The sequence below is a fragment of the Callithrix jacchus genome, chromosome 1 (assembly GCF_049354715.1).
Source record: "Callithrix jacchus isolate 240 chromosome 1, calJac240_pri, whole genome shotgun sequence".
Taxonomy (NCBI): domain Eukaryota; kingdom Metazoa; phylum Chordata; class Mammalia; order Primates; family Cebidae; genus Callithrix; species Callithrix jacchus.
Genome location: NC_133502.1, coordinates 11,486,218 through 11,505,437, shown reverse-complemented (window position 1 = coordinate 11,505,437; position 19,220 = coordinate 11,486,218). Strand labels below are relative to the sequence as shown.

Sequence of the window (19,220 nt, the reverse complement as noted above, 5' to 3'; positions counted from 1 at the left end):
AAGAGATTCTTCTGCCTCAGTCTCCTGAATAGCTGAGACTACAAACTTGCATCATCACGTCCAGCTAATTTTTTATATTTTTAGTAGAGATGGAGTTTCATCATGTTGGCTAGGCTGGTCTTGAAACTCCTGACCTCAGGTGATCCGCCTGCCTTGGCCTCCCAAAATGCTGGGATTACAGGCATGACCCACCAGGCCCAGCCCAAGAATTATCCTTTTAGCAGATACTTTAGAGAGGATTTTTCCTTCTTATACTGGTTTCCCTAAATAGATGTAATTTTGCTCCGAGGTATAAAGATGCTTTAGCTCTAAAGTATCTGTTACAAGGATAATTCTTTAGAGATAAAGCATCTTCATACTTGGGAACAAAATTACATCTATTTAGGGGAACTAGTATAAGGAAAAATCCTTTTTAACTGTATCTGCATATGGCACACTGTACACAAAGATATACCTATATAAATCTGTAATAACAAGGAAGTATATAAATGCCAAGAAGACTTAGAACAGTGTGAAATCCACTCAAATGCTGCAAGCAATGGTTTCTCCCTTATGCTTTTTAAATACGTTCAATTCTGATTTCCTCAGAACGACATTGGCACTAATGTTCCCAGGCTCTTCCAAGTCACGGCTGCCCAGTCCCTGGGATTATCTGTCAGAGGGATGCTTAGGGAAAATAGACCTGAGTGAAGGCTGGAAATGTGTTCAAAACAGACACGCAACCTGAGTTGTCGGCTGTATGATTTATTAGAAACAGAATCCTAGTATAAGGTAATCATATGCATATTAAGTTTCTGTTTATCATAGAGGCATTCCCAAAGAATTTGCTCAGCATAAAAGGGTTTTGCAGAGTTCTGGGTCTTTGAGGTGTGAACTGTAAACTGGCATTAAGATTAATTTTTTTTTTTTTTTTAAAGATCATGAAGCACCAATTTGGGCCTGGGGGTAGGGAAGGAGGGGACTTGATGCCTGCTCAGTGAGAGCTCCTGAGGCTCCAGGAAGAGGACTTGGACCTCCCTTCCTCTCGCAGTCTCCCTGCAGCCCTCATGCCTGCTGCACATGTTCATGCTGTTTATCTTCAGACTCAGGCTGGCTGCTCATATAGTGCCACAGTGTCATGAGGATTAAGAATTTGGAAGCTTCGAGCTTTCTGGAAAAGTCCTATACACATTTATAGATTCCAGCTCTCCTTGAATCTTAACAGCTGCAGAATACTTTAACTGAGAAGACAGTTCCTTTTGTTTGTAGCTGGACATTTGACTGAGATACGCTATAGTGTCCTCCCTCCCAACTAGGGCCTTAACAGGAATGTACAAATAGGATATCAAAGAGAAAATCTTCAGACAAAGCCAATTTCAGTGTTATATTTTAATAGTACTGAAGAACTGTCCACTTTTTAAGTCCTAGGACTTTTGGGGGTTTAGAGATTTTAATCTTTTCTGCTTTGTGTGCTCTGACCTTCACTGTCAACTTGTGTAAAGGAAGAGCCCTTTTGTCACCTCAGTCACTGACTTAGTGTGAAGCAGAGTTGGAAACAGACTTCTCCTAAGATGGACTATCTTAAGATTTTTTTTCAAAGATGACAAAAATGAATCAAAAGCAAGGAAATACTGATATGACCATAAATATTTTTATTAAATGTGAAAATACACGGGCATAAAAATAGTACCCATATTTGTAGACATGTCTGAGACCCATTTCAAATATTAGGTTCCTTTTTTATTAAAACACTAAATTGAGATGGATTAAGTTACTTAGTCTTTTCTCATTCATGGTAGGAGTAATATTTTAACAAACATCTCCAATGTTTACCTCCTCCTTGCTCGGCTTTCCACTGCAGGGAAGTGTTTCAGCCACAGATAAGTGCAACAAAACCAGTTACTATACACAGAGCCACGCAGTGGCTAATTTTACTCTTAAATCATTCAGCAAATGAGATCATCTGTAAACGAAAAAATCCCAAATGATCCCACTTTAAACGTCATTTAAAATTACAGGATAAACTTACACTAACACAAAAGGAATGATCTGATTTAGAAAAAGGATATTAGTTGCTGGCAAATTAACGTTTGCCTTCTACTTTCTTTTATAAATCTGAAACGAGAACTACATTCAACAAAGTTGCATGAACTTCTCTAGGTTATACCATTGCTAAAAACTTGGCAAGACCCATTACCAGTACCCTGTATCTGTAAGGCAGTCGGCTCTCAGACAGACCTCACCAAGGAGCCACTTTTAACTTATATATCTTATGTCGTTTTTTTCATGGTCTATGTTACAGACAACTTCTGACCCATCATATGCCTTTAAAGGTAAAATTTTTCATCATCCATTGTGAGTAGACAATGGTATTAATTTCAAATAGTGGTTTTATTGGCTGCCTTTTTTACCCAATTATGTTTTTCTCTTAAACTGCGGTAGTTTTAAAATTCCATTATCAGGGCAACACAAATCTGTTTTCATACCAATACTTTAAAAAGATTTTTAATACTGACTAAAGAGAGACATTGTAGAATTAGTAATATGTTACATCCAATTCCCATTAGTCAACTATCAAAAGTTTTTTCAAGTTTTCATCTATTAATATGGTAAGAAACCACAAACTTTCAGAACTGAGGAATGAATTAAATTGAATCTCCCTTTTTGGAACTTTTTCACAATGCTTCTAGACTGATGTGTCTAATACTTCGTGCTGGGCAAAATATCCACAAAGTACAGACCACTGATAACTCCACTCATGGAGCTCACCAAGAAGGAAAGAAGGTAGGAGCAGACTAACAGAGCTAAGGCTGGGGTACTCACTCTCTGATTTGACTTTTCCTGAAAGAGCCATAAAGGTTACCTGGCACCTGCAGTCCCCAAGGGAAAATGAAAGTAGCCCTCTTCAAAAAAGGGAAATGCCTTTTCAGTAGTACAGTTTTTTTGGTTTTACACTGCATCATGGTACCCTATGTCAGACAGGCAGGGGGAATGATGATCTCTTTACACATCCAGGCTTTTCTCAGTCACTTTAAGGGAAGCAAGCAGTGACTGTCTTTCCATGTGGGAGAGAAAACTGCCGATGCCCGTCAAGACTGGAACTCAACGGTTCTTACTTTCCTCATGAATCAGCGAAACAACAGATTGCAGAGAATTCATTTCCCTCCATGGCGCTGGCATGTGGCACCAGAGCTGCTGCTCTCTCTCCACTGAAAACAGGCAAGTAAATCTGCACGTTAGGTATGATAACTAAGTTAAATCCATGATAAGAATTTGGGAGCTGAAACTATGGTTGTTACAAGTGGAGAAAAATGAAAATGCAAATAAGCCTCTGGGCAGCAGGTGGGAGGTGGCCCGGCCGTGGGCACATCTCCTGTGTGGCCCTGGACCCCTTCTTGTTGGCAGCTGTCATGCTCTCCAAGTGGAAGGGCACGTGATTTATTTCCTTTTCTTCTGATTTTATGTGAAAATTCTTACTTTTCAAAGTAGGTAAAAGCCATCACTATATTTCAAATAGAACACAGTGATATCATATACAAAAGGAACCAGATTGAAAAAGATATTACTGATATTGCCAGTAGTGAGATCAGTTCAAGAATAGACAGAAAAACCTTGGAAATTATTTTTACACTGGCTTGAACTGAAGCATTAAAGCAAAATGAAAGTTGCAAGATGTTTACTAGTTTTCCAAATGCATTGTTAAGTTTATTGGTAAGAAATAGATTCCTAAATAGATGCAGAAAGCACTTAAGTGTTTTGCTATATTTAACTATGTGGTTTCTCTCACTTAAAAATTTTGTCCACATATGTTTCAGGATATGACTACAGACAAAGACAATTTGTGCTCTGCTGTTATGTATGTCCATCGTCCGGATGCCTCCCACAGTGAATTAAAATGCTTGATTTCAAGGTGATAATTCCTATCTAAAGTAATTCCCTCAGCTTTCAAATGCAGCATCAGTAATTCCATAAATATTCAATATTCTTGATTAAAGTAACATTTTTTAGGGAAGAAGTATTCGGTATACAAAGAGATTAGTTCATTTCTTAAATAGTTATCTTCCTAAAAGGTAAGAAGAACATCTCAAGAGGAGATGCCATTTTATTAAATGAAACAACAGTGGAAATACAGACCTGACTGAACTTGCAAGCCTGTGTTTCCTTGTAGGCAGGAGAACATCTAGAGGCATCAAGATCTGGTAGAGGGCAGGTCTACTGCTTACCACATACCACCAGACAGGTCCCACATGGGAGACCACAGCACTTTAAAATAAGATTGAGCTTTGATATAAAAGAAGGAGAAAGAAGCTGGCCCACTGTCTTTACTTAAAAGTGGGAATTGCGTTCTGTGTTTATGTTTGTAAGCCAATCCTGTTACATGAAATTCTCTATAAAAACTCAGAACATCAGTTCTTGAAAAAGTATTCCAATCTGCACTTCAGCAATATTTTAAATACTGCCACTATTTTATCTCAACCTGTTTTACCTATAGCTTTTAGTTTGTTGTGTTTAATATTAAAAGGGTTCATAGATATTCATAAATTCAAGTTTCAGTATTCTTCTGCAGGTATTGAATTTAAAAAAATGTACATTTAACATTAATCCAAAGTCTAAACCTGGATATATTATCATTTGGTGGCAGGATTCCTAAAAGATGGTCTCTTGCTCCTCTTCCAGTGACAGCCATGTTGACAGACCAGAGAGCTATAAACACGTGCATACTAAAGATTTCATACTCGCAAGTGACTAGATTGACCACATTGAAGCACAGTTGTCCCTAAGAACGTACAGCTCAAAATTCTCTTTAAGAATACAGAGGCATAATTACACTTGTAAGCACTGACTTACTCTGCAAGGCTATGAAGAGAAGAATCGCAGCTCCAGTGTAGAAAAATACAGATTACGTGAGCACTTCCACAGGTGAACCCGCCTCAGACCACTTCCTCCAGGCAGCATAAAATGTACGCAGGCGCTTTGTCAGAAACAGAACCATACCTTGCCTCCCTGCCACTGCAAACCCATTAACCATAAATCTAACAGGGATAAGAACAGATTTTTTCCTATTAAAGCAACTCTTTGGTCATGGACAAACTGAAAGATTTGAATTTTTTTTTCATTAGGGTCCCGGAACAAGATTTGTTTGTTTTTAATCTTTTTACAAAAATTAAGGAAGAAGAGCAGAAAAACAGTTGGTTTAATTGAAGTGGAATTTAAATCTAAATGGTCCGCCTGAGCTGAAGGGATTGAACCCTTGCCATGAGTTCCAGCTTCTGTGGAAAGGGTTGCCACCGCCTCCTTGCTGGCTCTCTGCATCCAGGGGATCTTCTCCGTCATCAAACTTCTTCCTCATTTCTAGAAAGAAATCAGCGAATTAACAACCAGGTAATAACTAAGGTACAGCGGCATGGGAAGTGTTTTCTCTGGGTAGAGGAGGGTGGGTGGGTTTGAGGGGCTACATACTTTTCAGTTATCAAGCATTGTGCTTGACATTCAAATTCAGGCTCTCCCATTCCCACCCAGAAGAAACAGACTATAGAAATCTGCCGCAAAAAAGGGTGAGGTTCAGGGTTGAAAATAGGTATTTACTGAAATTCAAGTCCCTAAATCTCACCCCAGAAGAAGCTACCCAAGCTTGGTTACTACCCAATGAAATTACTTAGAAAAAAGTAATTTGAGAGAAAGAAACTTCCAAAAGTCTGCTCTTCTAATGAAACAACCAGATTACCACCCTAATCCCCAAAATAAAATGTATAAGGCAATGACTTCATCAAGTATCTAATGGGCACCACAGAGCCTCAGTTTAATCCAAACAGCACTAAGGCTCCTCAGACATAAGAGGAGAGGGGCCTCCAGAACGTACAACTCCAGGAGGCTCTCTTTTTCCTCCCCATGCAATTGGTGCCTCAGTGGTGGGGCCTCTGAGCCCTGAGCAGAAAGAGACCAATGCAGACACATGGGAGAAGGCAACAGAGAGGAATACTGCAGGGATAGGAAGAAAGAGCTCATGTCCCCAGAGCCATTAGAAAATCCCTGGAAGACAACCTAGGCAAATACTAGTCAGAACATAGGCATGGGCAAAGATTGCTTTTGGCGTTTCTTTTTTTTAATTTTTTTTGAAAAAGAGAAAAGGGGGGAGAGAGAACAGGAGTCTTGTTCTATTGCCCAGGCTGGAATGCAATTTAAAAGTAGGTATTAAAAACCCCTTTTATGCCAATAATTGTGCTTAACAGTGGAGACAGGAAGGGATAAGGAAAGAAAATAACAAACAGTCAACCAATATTTCTTTTAAATCTGTGAAATGCTGTGCAAATGCTGAAGAGTGATTTGCTTCCATTTATGTGGTCACTTTCAAAATAGGTATAATGTGATACTAAAAAAAAAATGTACGTTCTGTGGACCTGGGGTGAAGAATTCTATAAATATTCACTGAGTTTACTTGTTACAGGTCTGAGTTCAAATCATAAATGTCCCTGTTAATTTTCTATCTCATTGATCCGTCGATTATTAACAATGCGGTGTCCAAGTCTCACAGTATTATTGTGCGGGAGTCCAAGTCTCTTTATAAGTCATTGAAAACTTGTCTTATGTATCTGGGTGCTCCTGTATTGGGTGCATATATATTTATGATCATTGACTCCTATTGTTGCATTGATCTTTTTATCATTATGTAATGTCCTTTGTTTCTTTTAGTCTGTTACTATTAGTCTATTTTGTCAGAGACAAAAGTTTCAACTCCTGGGTTTTTTTTTTTTCTCTCCATTTGATTGGTGAGTCTTCCTCCAACCTTTTGTTTTGCATCTTTGTGTGTCCTTGCTTATGAGATGGATCTGGATATAGAGTGCCAATGTGTTTTGACGTTTTATTCAGTTTGCGTGTCTATGTCTTTGATTGGGGTGTTTAATCCATTTAAATTTAGAATTAATATTGATATTTGTGAGTTTAATATTGTCATTTAATGCTAGCTGGCTATTTTGCCCATTAGTTGATATAGATTCTTCATCACGGAGACACTCTTTACCTTTTGGTAAGTTTTTGGGATGACTAACACTGGTTGTTCATTTCTGTGTAGTGTTTCTTTCAGAAGCTCTTGTAAAGCAGGCCTGGTGGTGATGAAATCTCTGAGTGCTTGCTTGCTTCGCAAAAACTTTTATTTTACCTTCATTTATAAAGCTTAGTTTGGCAGGATATGAGATTCTGGGTTGAAAATTCTTTGAGAATATTGAAGATTGACCCCCACACTCTCCTAGTTTGTAGGGTTTCTGCTGAGAGATCTGCTGTAAATCTGAGAGGCTTCCCTTTATGGGTAACCTGACCTTTCTCTCTAGCTGCCCTTAGAATTTTCTCCTTTATTTCAACCCTGGTGAATCTAACAATTATGTGTCTTGGGGTTGCTCTACTTGAGGAATATTTCTGTGGTGGTCTCTGTATTAACTGGAGTTGAGTATTGTCCTGCCTTACTAGGTTAGGAAAGTATTCCTGAAGAATATTTTCCAGCTTGGATTCATTCTCTTCCTGGCATTCAGATACACCTATCAAACATAAATTAGGTCTTTTCACATAGTCCCATATTTCTTGGAGACTTTGCTCATTCCTTTTTACTTTTTCTTCTCTAATCTTGTCTTCTCGTTTCATTTCATTAAGTTGGTCTTCAATCTCTGATAGTCTTTCTTCTGCTTGATCAATTCAAGTGTTAAAACCTGTGCATACTTCACGGAGTTCTCATATTGTATTCTTCAGTTCTATTAATTCATTTATATTCCTCTCTAAATTGTCTATTCTCGTTAGGATTTCATCAAACCTTTTTTCAAGGTTCTTAGTTTCTTTACATTGGGCCAGAACATGTTCTTTAAACTCGAAGAAGTTTCTTATTATCCACCTTCTGAAGCCTAATTCTGTTATTGGAATGCACTCGTTCTCCATCAGGCCTTGTTCCTTGTTGATGAGAAACTGTGATCCTCTGTAGAGGGAGAGGCATTCTGATTTTGAGTATTCTCAGCCTTTTTACGCTGGTTTCTTCCCGTCATTGTAAATTTATCCACCTGTTGTCTTTGTAATTACCGATTTTCAAATTAGGTCCCTGAGTAGACATCCAACTTGTTGATTCCCAGTGCCGAAATCTGAGCAACCCACTGCGACAGCTGAAACAGCAGCGACAAGATTCCCGGTGCTTTTCTGCCCAGGAGTCTCCAGTCTCGCTTCCTTCTTGAGTCCCTTTTTCAATCAGCTAAATGGGCAACTCTGCCTTCGTGGAGCTCCAAACGTTGACCAAAAGGGGAGCCAGTCACGTTTACTCTGTACTGAGAACTGCTGCGCCGGGGTGCCAGCCACAAGAGTTGTGCTGGTGACCCGTGGGGCTCCTCCGCTGGAAATCTCCTGGTCTGTGAGCAACAAAAATTCATCTGAAAGTGTGGTGTCCTCTCGTTCTCTGCGCTTTCACTGGGAACTACAAGCCTGAGCTGCTAGTGATCGGCCATCTTGGATCTCTCTATGCTTTTGGCGTTTCCATTGTTAAATTGCAACAAAAGCAAAAATTATGGGATCTAATTAAACCAAAGAACTTCTACAAAGCAAAAGAAACCATCAATAGAGTAAAGAGACAACCTACAGAAAGGGAGAAAAATTTTGCAAACTATGCAGCTAACAAAGGTCTACAAGGAACTTAAATTTATAAGAAAAAACCAACCCCATTAAAAAGTGGGCAAAGGACATGAACAGACACTTCTCAAGAGAAGACATACATGCAGCCAACAATCATAGGAAAAAAAGCTCAACATCACTAATCATTAGAGAAATGCAAATCAGAAAGTCAAAACAAAAAAAAAAAAAAAACAGATGCTGGCAAGGTTGTGGAGAAAAAGGAATGCTTATACACTTTTGGTGGAAGTGTAAATTCATTCAGCCATCATGGAAGACAGTGTGGCAATTCCTTCAAGACTGAAATACCATTCAACCCAGCAATCCCATTACTAGGTATGCACCCAAATGAATACAGATTGCTCTATTATAGAGACAAATGCACATGTCTGTTTATTGCATCTCTATTCACAACAGCAAAAGACATGGAATCAACCTAAACGCCTGTCAATAGACTAAAGAAAATGTGGTACATATACACAATGGAATACTATGCACCCATAAAAAAGAACAAGACCATGTCCTCTGCAGGGGCATGGATAGAGCAGGAGGCCATTATCCTTAGCAAACTAATGCAGGAACAGAAAACCAAATACCACATCTTCTCATTTGTAAGTAGGAACGGATCAGGAAAAACAACTAATGGGTACTAGACTTAATACCTGGGTGATTAAATAATCTGTACAATAAACCCCCGTAGGGAAAAGGGGAGGGTCAGTGGGAGGGGGAGGTGGGGAGGGATAGCCTAGGGAGAAATGCCAAATGTGGGTGAAGGGGAAAAGGAAAGCAAAGCACACTGCCATGTGTGTACCTACGCAACTGTCTTGCATGCTCTGCTCATGTACCCCAAAACCTAAAATCCAATAAAAAATTAAAAAAAAAAAAAAAAAATGACTTCCCAAAAAAAAACCCCCGTAATACACATTTACCTATGTAACAAACCTGCACATGTACCACTGAACTTAAAAAAATACTCAGCATATAGCTAGGTTTTTTTGATAAATGGGAAATAGAGAATGCAGAAAAAATGTATTTACAGAAATAATACCAAGTCCCACTTTGCTCTCTCACAGTAATTTGTCCTTTAGGAGCACAAAGATACTTACAAGCCAGTTGACTTCATTCTGGGACGTTAATCTGAAGCCACACATTAGGAAGAGGAAACCCATCAGTAAAATGGAGGGTTCTTATGCTGAGGGTTAATAACTAAGCAGGTATTATAGTTGATCTGAAACTCAGCTTTGTTTTATAAAAGCTAATGCACTTAGACTCAGGCCCCATCCTTGGTATCTCACAGGCAAAATTTATCTAGGGTGTTGGCGCTTCTTAGAATAGTAGTGAACTCTGCATAGTGATGGGGGTGATAATGGCTCTAGAGAAAGGATGCTATGAATGGAAAGGGAAGTGAACTCAGCTATATCCACATCATGTAATCAGTCAAAAATTCAATGGAGTGGTCTGCATACATCTCAAAGAATGAGGTAACTATTTTTCAATGAGAAAAAACTATAGCCAAGATTTATTTCATGTGATTCTACTGTCATAAATATGACACATGTGTTTTGATATGTGTACAGTAGAAAAACCAAAGTCTTTAAAAGAAAAGACAGTTCATCCTGAACATAAGAACAGGAAGTAAAAGGACCTGCAGCTCTTTCCTACATGCATGTCTCTGTGCAGGGACACCCAACCCCTTGGTTAGCGCCCTGCTACCTTAAAGCTTAGACCAAGAGTCCCCATCCCATAAGAAGATCCTGACTCCCACTCTGATACACTACTACACCTGTGCACTGCACAAACTAAGAGGACTGAACTGCTCAAGGCAGGTTGTAGGCATTCAATATATGCTGAGTAACAGGACAGTATGTGTCCTACACTACTTGATAAGGGAAGTACATTTCTGTCTCCTTTGCTGGTTATAAATTACTTGAAAATAAAGGATTATTTACCTTCAATTCCATTCCATAAGTAGGTGCTCAAGAAAAAGATTTGACAAATAAACATAACATTTGCATCTCTTTTTGTTTCATTTGTCTGGCTCAGATCACAGCTTCTGCTGCCACTGACATGGAATGCCACAAAAAAGCACTAAGTGTCAGCTTAACATGAAATTCCCTCTGGCAACAGCAGAGCATTGTCCAGTATTACCTCATTGCTTGGCCTGTCTCCCTGTTACGAAATTTCCAGGCCAAATTATTGTACGGCAAAAGAACACATGTGGCCAGGTACCAAGGCTCACACCTGTCATCTCAGGACTTTGGGAGGCTGAGCTGGGAAGATCACTTGAGCCTAGGAGTTAAAGACCAGCCTGGACAACATAGCGAGACCCCACTTCTACAAAAAGCAAATATTTGGAAAAAGAACACACACATAAACCAGTAAATCTAACATTCATCTGATTTAGGCCAAGATTCCTGGTGAACACACACGGGGTGAAGCAGGCCCTAGGCCAGACATCTGCTCTTCTACGCTGTGCAATCCAGTCTGGCAAGCTGGTTTCCTTATCAAGCTCCTGTGAGCTTGGTAGAGAGAATTCATCACTGACCTCTGAGGTTAGAAGGAACCTGAGATACTGTTACCCTCCATGTTGAAAAAACTGAGACCAAAAAGTTCTGAGAACTTGTTTGAGTAGAAAAAAGATTCAAAGTCAAGCCCTCTGATTCCACGTTTGATGGCTTTCCACTGTACCCTGCAATGAGGGGGTCCCCAGCATAAGAGGGCTGGATAAGGGCAGGCATAAAACTACAATTCTGGAACTGGGCTCAGGACCAGTCACTGCCTACACAGGCCCACATGGGGAACGCACCACGTGTTCCACCCTCACTTCTAATACCACCTCTAGGAAGAGTGAAAGGAATAAAGGCCAATAATACCTGGATCAGAGAGGACTTCTTTAGCAGCTGCTATATCAATGAACTTTTTCTCAGCTTTTTTCTTTTCTTCCTCATTCTGGAAGTTATCTGGGTGCCACTGCAGTGCCAGTTTTCGGTATGCTTTAATGATTTCTTGCTTTTTGGCATTTCTGAGGGGTGGTAAAATAAATAATCATTAGTGTAGACATGTCTAACATACTATCATAAAAATCAGAATTAAGATCCTATTGCCAATAAACAAACTGGTTTTGTAAAATAGTTCCAATGGTATCACAGGCCAAGGATCTGCACACACAGTTCTGGATGCTCATTAAAGCTGACATCAGCCTTGGGTATCGCTCACTAAGATTACTAGGAATAAAGCACTCCTGATCTCTAGAATTTTCCCTTTTTTAAAAAAGGTACATCAATGAATTGTTTAACTTTCTGAATTTCCAAGCTACAATTCTCGGCATTAAAAAGATTATTTGACTCTGAACCCCACTTTCAATTATGTTTCTACATTAGCTTACTTAATAGTAAGCACAGATATCCCGAATTTTGATTGAAAGATTGCTGTTACAATCTTAGCTAACAACTGGGAGGTATATCATTTACTTAATATGTATTTTTATATAAGGTAAATCTTAATTTCAAACTTAATTCTGAAAGCACTACTTTATGTTTAGGCCTAGAGAAGGCATTTTCTTTCCCCATTCCCTCTCCTCCTCCATCCTCACCAAAAGAAAGCTCACTCCTACCCCTTTACCCTTCTTTAAAAAATCTAGGCCTGGGACCCATTCATGCTACAGTGTCATATCTTTGTTGCCAACTACTAATTCTCTGTTGTTGCATTATTGGTGTCTATCAAAGAAGCCTGCCTATAACACACTCAGAATAGCTCTGTAATGTTAAGATTGTTAGGGTTTAATCCATATGACTGAAATTATATAACAATGAATCAGAGGGAAAAAAAGCAATGATTACCTTTGAAACAGTTGATTAAAAATAGCAAAGTAAATTTTAAATTAATAATTCACCTTTTTACTCCCAAGATTTTATAATAATCTCGTTTCTGCGACTGTTTCAATAATCTTTGTGCTTTCTCTAGACCTTCTCGAATCTGCTGATCGTTTTCATTGTGTTCCTGAGCAGTTTCATAATCCTGAATAGCTGTCAAAATATGTTTAAGATAATACTGTTAAGGCAAATTATCATTTGTTGCCTTTTCTTATCCTGTAAAATTGATGCTAAAGTTATCATCCCCCAACCCTTTTACTCTTTGGCCATTACTGCCAAAAACCTTAAATGATATCCCCTTAGTAACTTTGATTAAAAAAAAAAATATTTAAAAGAGGCTGGGTGCAGGGGCTCGTGCCTATAATCCCAGCATTTTGAGAGGCTGAGGTGGGTGGATCACGAGGTCAGGAGTTCAAGACCAGCCTGGCCAACATAGCAAAACCCGTCTCTACTGAAAACAAAAACAAAAACAAAAAAACATTAGCCAGGCTTGGTGGTGCATGCCTGTAGTCCCAGCTACTCCAGAGGCTACGGCAATAGAATCACTTGAACCCGGGGGCGGAAGTTGCACTCCAGACTGGGTGACAGAGTGAAACTCCCATCTCAAAAAAACCAAAAAAGTTTAAAAGGCATAATAAGATGGAGTTTAGGTAGTTTATTATTCTCATTCAACAAAATGTACTGCTGTTTTCCTGCCCACCCTCCTGCATTATCTCCCCATACCCTTGGGGTAAATATGTTAATATCAGCAATTTATCCAGAACAATTTTACCACCACTAAGACTGAAGTGATTGTTGCACAGGAAAGAAAGACAGTGATAAAGAAAATGTCCTGGTCAGGTATGGACTGACAACAGTGCAGAACAATTAGATGTTTAGAAATGGAGCAGGAGGTGGGTTTGGCCAATGGGAAGCTAGAAAAGAAAAATGTATAGAAGGAAACGAACAGAAGGAACTGTCCACAGTCCAAATGACTGAGTAACCCACAGGCTTTAATATTACTGCAAACCTAAGTGCCAATCAAAATGCAAAACACATACAGTCCCAGTACAGGGAGTCTGGTGACTATCCACATTACATCTTTCATTTTATTTATTTATTTTTTTAATTTTTAAGAGACAGGATCTCTATCACTTAGGCTCACTACAGCCTCAACCTCCCAGGCACAAGCCATACTTCTGTCTCAGGCCCATGAAGTAGCTGGCTAAAGCACGCACCACTACGCCCAGCTAATACACAGCATTTTAAATACTTAGAAAATACAAGGCACCTGGGTATCTAAGATCATGTAGAAGAGAGTCAACGCAGCAGGCCTGAGACTGCTATCCTTACAAAAGCCTGCTGACAAGGTTGGCTTACTGCTGATGGCTGGGAAGCCGGATTTCAGGAGTGTTCCCAACATTCCATGCTAAGAATGACTCATGCCTAAACTGTTTGTATGAAAAATATAGATTATGCTAAACATCTTTCCTTCTGGGGTCTGGAATTTTGGTGCAGGCCAGACAGAAGGTGTCTAGTGACTAGTTCCCAACAAAAACTCTGGGGGTAGTCCTCTAACGAGCTTCCCTGGTAGACAACATTGCATACTTTGTAGAGTTTCTCAGTGCTGCGAAAATTAAGCTTGTCTTTTGTGACATCACAGGGAGAGGAGTCCTGCAGTCTTCTGCCTGCTTTCCTCCAGATTTTCCCTCTTGCACCTTTTCCCTGTGCCGACTTCACCTTTTCACTGGAATGAGAACCCTGAGTACAACTATATGCTGAGTCCTGTGTGTCTTCTTGCCAGATCACCAAATCTGGGGATAGTCTAGGGAAGCCCCCACTCAAATTTTTCTCAATGTTCTCCCTGGATAGATAATTCTAATAATAGATTGCTGGGTTCAAACTCTAGTTTTTATGAAAATGCATTTCACTGGGGGAAAAGACATCTGATCACTGGCACTTTGGACAGATTAAAATGAGAAAGATATTAGAGTAAGACTGAGACAGCCAAATGCTGCAAAGGAGTTCCCGGAAAAACCACAACAGGCCTGTGCACTGGGAGGAGCGTGCACTGGGGTGGAGCCTCAGGAAGTTCCTGTGGCCCTTGGCAATGGAGAGGAGCCTGGCCCCTCCTCTTACTGCATGGAACCTGGGATGCAATCTGCGAGGTGGGAAGCACACTAGCAGGGACTCTGGCCATGCCGAGGCTCCATTTCCCTTTCTTTCTTTTCACCTGATAAACCCTTACCTGTTCAAACTGTCTGTGAGCCTAATTTTTCGTGGCTATGTGACAAGGAACCCGTCTTTAGCTGAACTAAGGAAAAGAGGCCTACGACAAGACTAACAAATTTAGACAGGCTACACTGCATAGAAAAACGCACCACCACCACCACCACCTTTGCCCTGTGGCACTGGGGAAGGGGGGACCCTTTGATCTTTTATCCTAACAGTGAGTTCTCACATCAGTGCATCAACATTAAATTAACTGTTACTGTGGCCCAACCCCACAGGCACATCAAAAACTTCTCCCAATTTAGTATAAAAACAAAACCATCATAAATAGTAGTAAGGTTTAACTTTACAATTAACACCCACAGCATAACACACAACTTCATAAGAAAATATACCTTGAAGGAATACAATAGGAAAATGTTTCAATACATACAATTTTGCTACTTGTGTAGACTCTACATTTAAAACATGTTTTCATTTTTACATGTTCAGGTTATCTCCCCAAAGCAGTCTTTTGTATCATAATTGTATTAGAATTTAAGGTGAATACATTTTTCCTAATGTAAGACAAAAATGTGAAATTATAGGTTGCTTCCTATATTCACATAATTGCAGATAACCATTAGAAACTTAAGTATGGATGACATAAGACTCCCCACTGACATAACTAGAAAAACCATTTTAAATTATATTTTCTCACATTCTACACACTAAAAGAATCTTAAAAAAACAAAAACCCAACAGACAAAAACAAGCAATGGGGTTGGAAAAACTGGCCAGCCATATGCAGAAAAGTGAAACTAGATGTCTTCCTTGCACATTATACAAAAATTAACTCAAGATGGATTAAAGACTTAAACATAAAACCTAAAACCATAAAAACCCTAGAAGAAAACCTAGGCAATATCATTCAGGACATAGGCATGGGCAAAGATTTCATGACTAAAACACCAAAAGCAATGGCAACAAAAGCCAAAATTGACAAATGGGATCTAATTAAACTAAAGAGCTTCTGCACAGCAAAAGAAACTATCATCAGATGAACAGGCAACCTACAGAATGGGGGGAAATTTCTGCAATCTATCCATCTGACAAAGGGCTAATATCCAGAATATACAAGGAATTTAAATTTATAAGAAAAAAAAACCCCATCCAAAAGTGGGTAAAGGATATGAACAGACACTTCTCAAAAGAAGACATTTATGCAGCCAAGAAACACACAAAAAAGCTCATCATCACTAGTCATTAGAGAAATGCAAATCAAAGCCACAATGAGATACCATCTCATGCCAGTTAGAATGGCAATCACTAAAAAGTCAGGAAACAACAGATGCTGGAGAGGATGTGGAGAAATAGGAATGCTTTTACACTGTTGGTGGGAGTATAAATTAGTTAAACCATTGTGGAAGACAGTATGGTGATTCCTCAGGGATCTAGAACCAGAAATACCATTTGACCCAGCAATCCTATTACTGGGTGTATACCCAAAGATTATCAATCACTCTACTACAAAGACACGTGCACATGTATGTTTATTGCAGCACTGTTCACAATAGCAAAGACCTGGAACGAACTCAAAGGCCCATCAATGACAGACTGAATAAAGATAGATAAAGAAAATATGGCACATATATACCATAGAATACACAGCCATAAAAAAAGTGAATTCATATCCTTTGCAGGGACATGGATGAAGCTGGAAACCATCATTCTCAGCAAACTAACACAAGAACAGAAAACCAAACACCACATGTTCACTCCTAAGTGGGAGGTGAACAATGAGAACACATGGACACAGGCAGGGGAACATCACACACTGAGGCCTGTCAGGCAGGGGAACATCACACACTGAGGCTAGAGGAGGGATAGCACTGGAGAAACACCTAATGTAGATGAGTTGATGGGTGCAGCAAACCACCATGGCACATGTATACTTATATAACAAACTTGCATGTTCTGCACATATATCCCAGAACTTAAAGTATTTAAAAAAAAACACACACACCCAATAATGTTGATCCCATTACCATAACTAAACAGCTATGAAAGGTAGAATAAGCCAGACACATGTCAGCCATGGATAAAGAATACCATGCTACATATTAACCAATTCATTTTCTAACCTCCGAATCTAAAAAATTTTATCTATCCCAAATTATTTTTCTCTATATCCCCTTCACATTCTTAAGGAGCAATGCAAATCACCAGCTAAGGATGGGAGACGTATGCACACACATTTGTCCACCCTCCTTCCCACCAAAATGACGAAAAGTAATATAACCATAGCAGCACTGAGGACAACAGCAGACCAGCAACTTTGATAAATTTCTGGAAGATAGGAAGTGGGAGCACATTAGTAATAAACCTAAGTAGAGAGAACCACAGTGCACGCACACACCATAAGAGGTCCTAGCAGATCTGGAAGCCATTATTTTTGGCAGAGGACCCTCAGTTTGGCAAGCAGAAGTAGCTATAAGGCAGCTGTCAGGATAGTCCATGAGATGACTATGGGATGGCTGGGCAGGCTCTGGCCCCTACATGTGGAGCCACTGGCTGTAGCATTAACTCCCACTGAGGTCCAAGAACCAGGCTATAAGCAGAAGGAAAAATGTGCCTGAGGAGGGCCCCGTAGGACACTCAAGACCTCTACAACAAACTGGGAACAAACGAACAAAAAGCAGTCCCACCCAGAAGTTAAAAAGACCATTGGCTCAAAAAGCAAAGCCCAAACAGAACATTTTCACAGAGAAAGCTGTCACTAACCTACCTCCCTGTAAAGCAGCAGTCTTTCCAGAGATTTTTGCAAACTTTTACACCACAGGTGATTCCTAAACAATTGCACCGAATCCTTACCCTAATTGTTTGCTATATATAAAAGTCAGTTAAACATCGTTTTTCCTCCAAATTTCTGAGAAGCTGCAATACTGCCTTCTGCCATCAGACACACTCATACCACTTTTTGAGGATGCACTTTCAGCAAAATAAAAACAAGAATCCAAGAAAAATGAAGACATGATTAAATTTTTAAAAAGAAGACAGAAAAACCCAGAAAGACAGTGAAAGGAGTTCTGGGCAAAAGATGTGTGGCAGGCCAGGCACAGCCATGAGTTATGGGGCTAAAGAATATCTTCACAGAGAAAAGAAAAAAAAGGGTTAAAAAAAAAAAAAAAAAACTCAGAGTATCTTCACAGAGAAAAGAAAAAAAGGTTAAAAAAAAAAAACCCCATAAAGAGTATCTTCACAGAGAGCAGATCTCATTCACACACAGTCATTAAAGCCTCAAGATGTTTCTGGGAAGTCAGAGGCATAGGTTTCTTCTGGCAAAGAAACAGTAACTCCACCTTGGGGTGAAGCTTACTAAAAAATCCTGTATCTGACACTGGTTGGTAAATGATTACATCTCCTTCTCTAAGGATTCAAACACATGACTTGATCCTGAAGCTATATATTCATAATATATTAGTCTACTAAATGGCTTTCGTTTCCTTACTATCCGCAGTTATAGAGGAAAGAATCTAAATACTACAAACATTATAAAAGTATATTAACACATACTTAACATGTAGTTGAAAGATAAGATGGAAATAAACTAATTTCCTTATTATCAGTAGTATACAATCAAGAGATGCTCTCTAAAAGTGACAGCAAGAAAGAGACTTGGGTATATTATAACTTATCTATATCACGTTAAAGCTGTAAATATAATCAAAAGATTAAATACTAAAATTGAAGGTGAGAAAGAACAGAAGGAACTAGTAAGGTCTACTCAGTTCTTCCTCTTCTATAGCAGGTAGACAAAGGAAGCTGCCTAAACTTGATAAATCGAGAACTAGAGGAAGACATACTTTAATTTCAATTACAGTGGTAACTAATAATTAGAAACTATTACATTAATACTAGAAATTATTTTAAAAGTGGTTACAGTTGGGTGCAGGACATGCACCTGCAGTCCCAGCTACTTGGGAGGCTGCGGCAGGAGGACTGCTTGAGGCCAGGGGTTTAAGACTACAATGCACTGTAATTACACCTGTGAATAACCACTGCACTCCAGGAGGGACACTAGAAATATTCAAACAATCTAAATGACAACAGAAAGAGAGGAACAAAAAATTCAAAAGCAAAAGGACAAAAAGAAAACAATAGTAAAACGGCAGACCTACATACAAGTATATCAGCAATCACAATACTCATCAAGTAAACACTCCAAAGGACAGAGATTACAATTATCAAAACTGATAAAAACAACAAGTTCCAACTATATGATGTCTACAAGAGACACACAGATAAAGGCACAAAGACATTGAAAGTAAATAAATGAAGACAGATACACCATGCAAGCAATAGATCAAGAAGGCAGAGGTGATGCTATTAATATCATATACAACTTCAAGAAAGAGTATTGCCAGTGATAGCAGGAAGACTGAGTAACAGTAAATGTAAAAATTCATCAGGAGAACACTTGACAGTCATAAATATACAGGCTGCTAATAGCAGAGCTTCAAAACGCATAAAGAAAATATTGAC

At 39.2% G+C, this 19,220-nt stretch overlaps 1 protein-coding gene across 3 annotated transcripts in view; it reads right to left on the bottom strand.

Moving 5' to 3' along the window:
* Positions 1-1,608: 1,608 nt before the first annotated feature.
* Positions 1,609-19,220, bottom strand: part of DNAJC3 (DnaJ heat shock protein family (Hsp40) member C3) — an 83,465-nt gene continuing 65,853 nt past the window's right edge. For all 3 annotated transcript variants that reach the window (XM_054243339.2, XM_002742487.6, XM_035292758.3), the window contains 3 exons: positions 12,506-12,638; positions 11,487-11,635; positions 1,609-5,331 (listed from right to left, as the gene is read on the bottom strand). In XM_054243339.2, the coding sequence (XP_054099314.1) occupies positions 5,174-5,331; positions 11,487-11,635; positions 12,506-12,638 (440 nt within the window). In that variant the 3' untranslated portion in view covers positions 1,609-5,173. The remainder of the gene's footprint in view (positions 5,332-11,486; positions 11,636-12,505; positions 12,639-19,220) is intronic.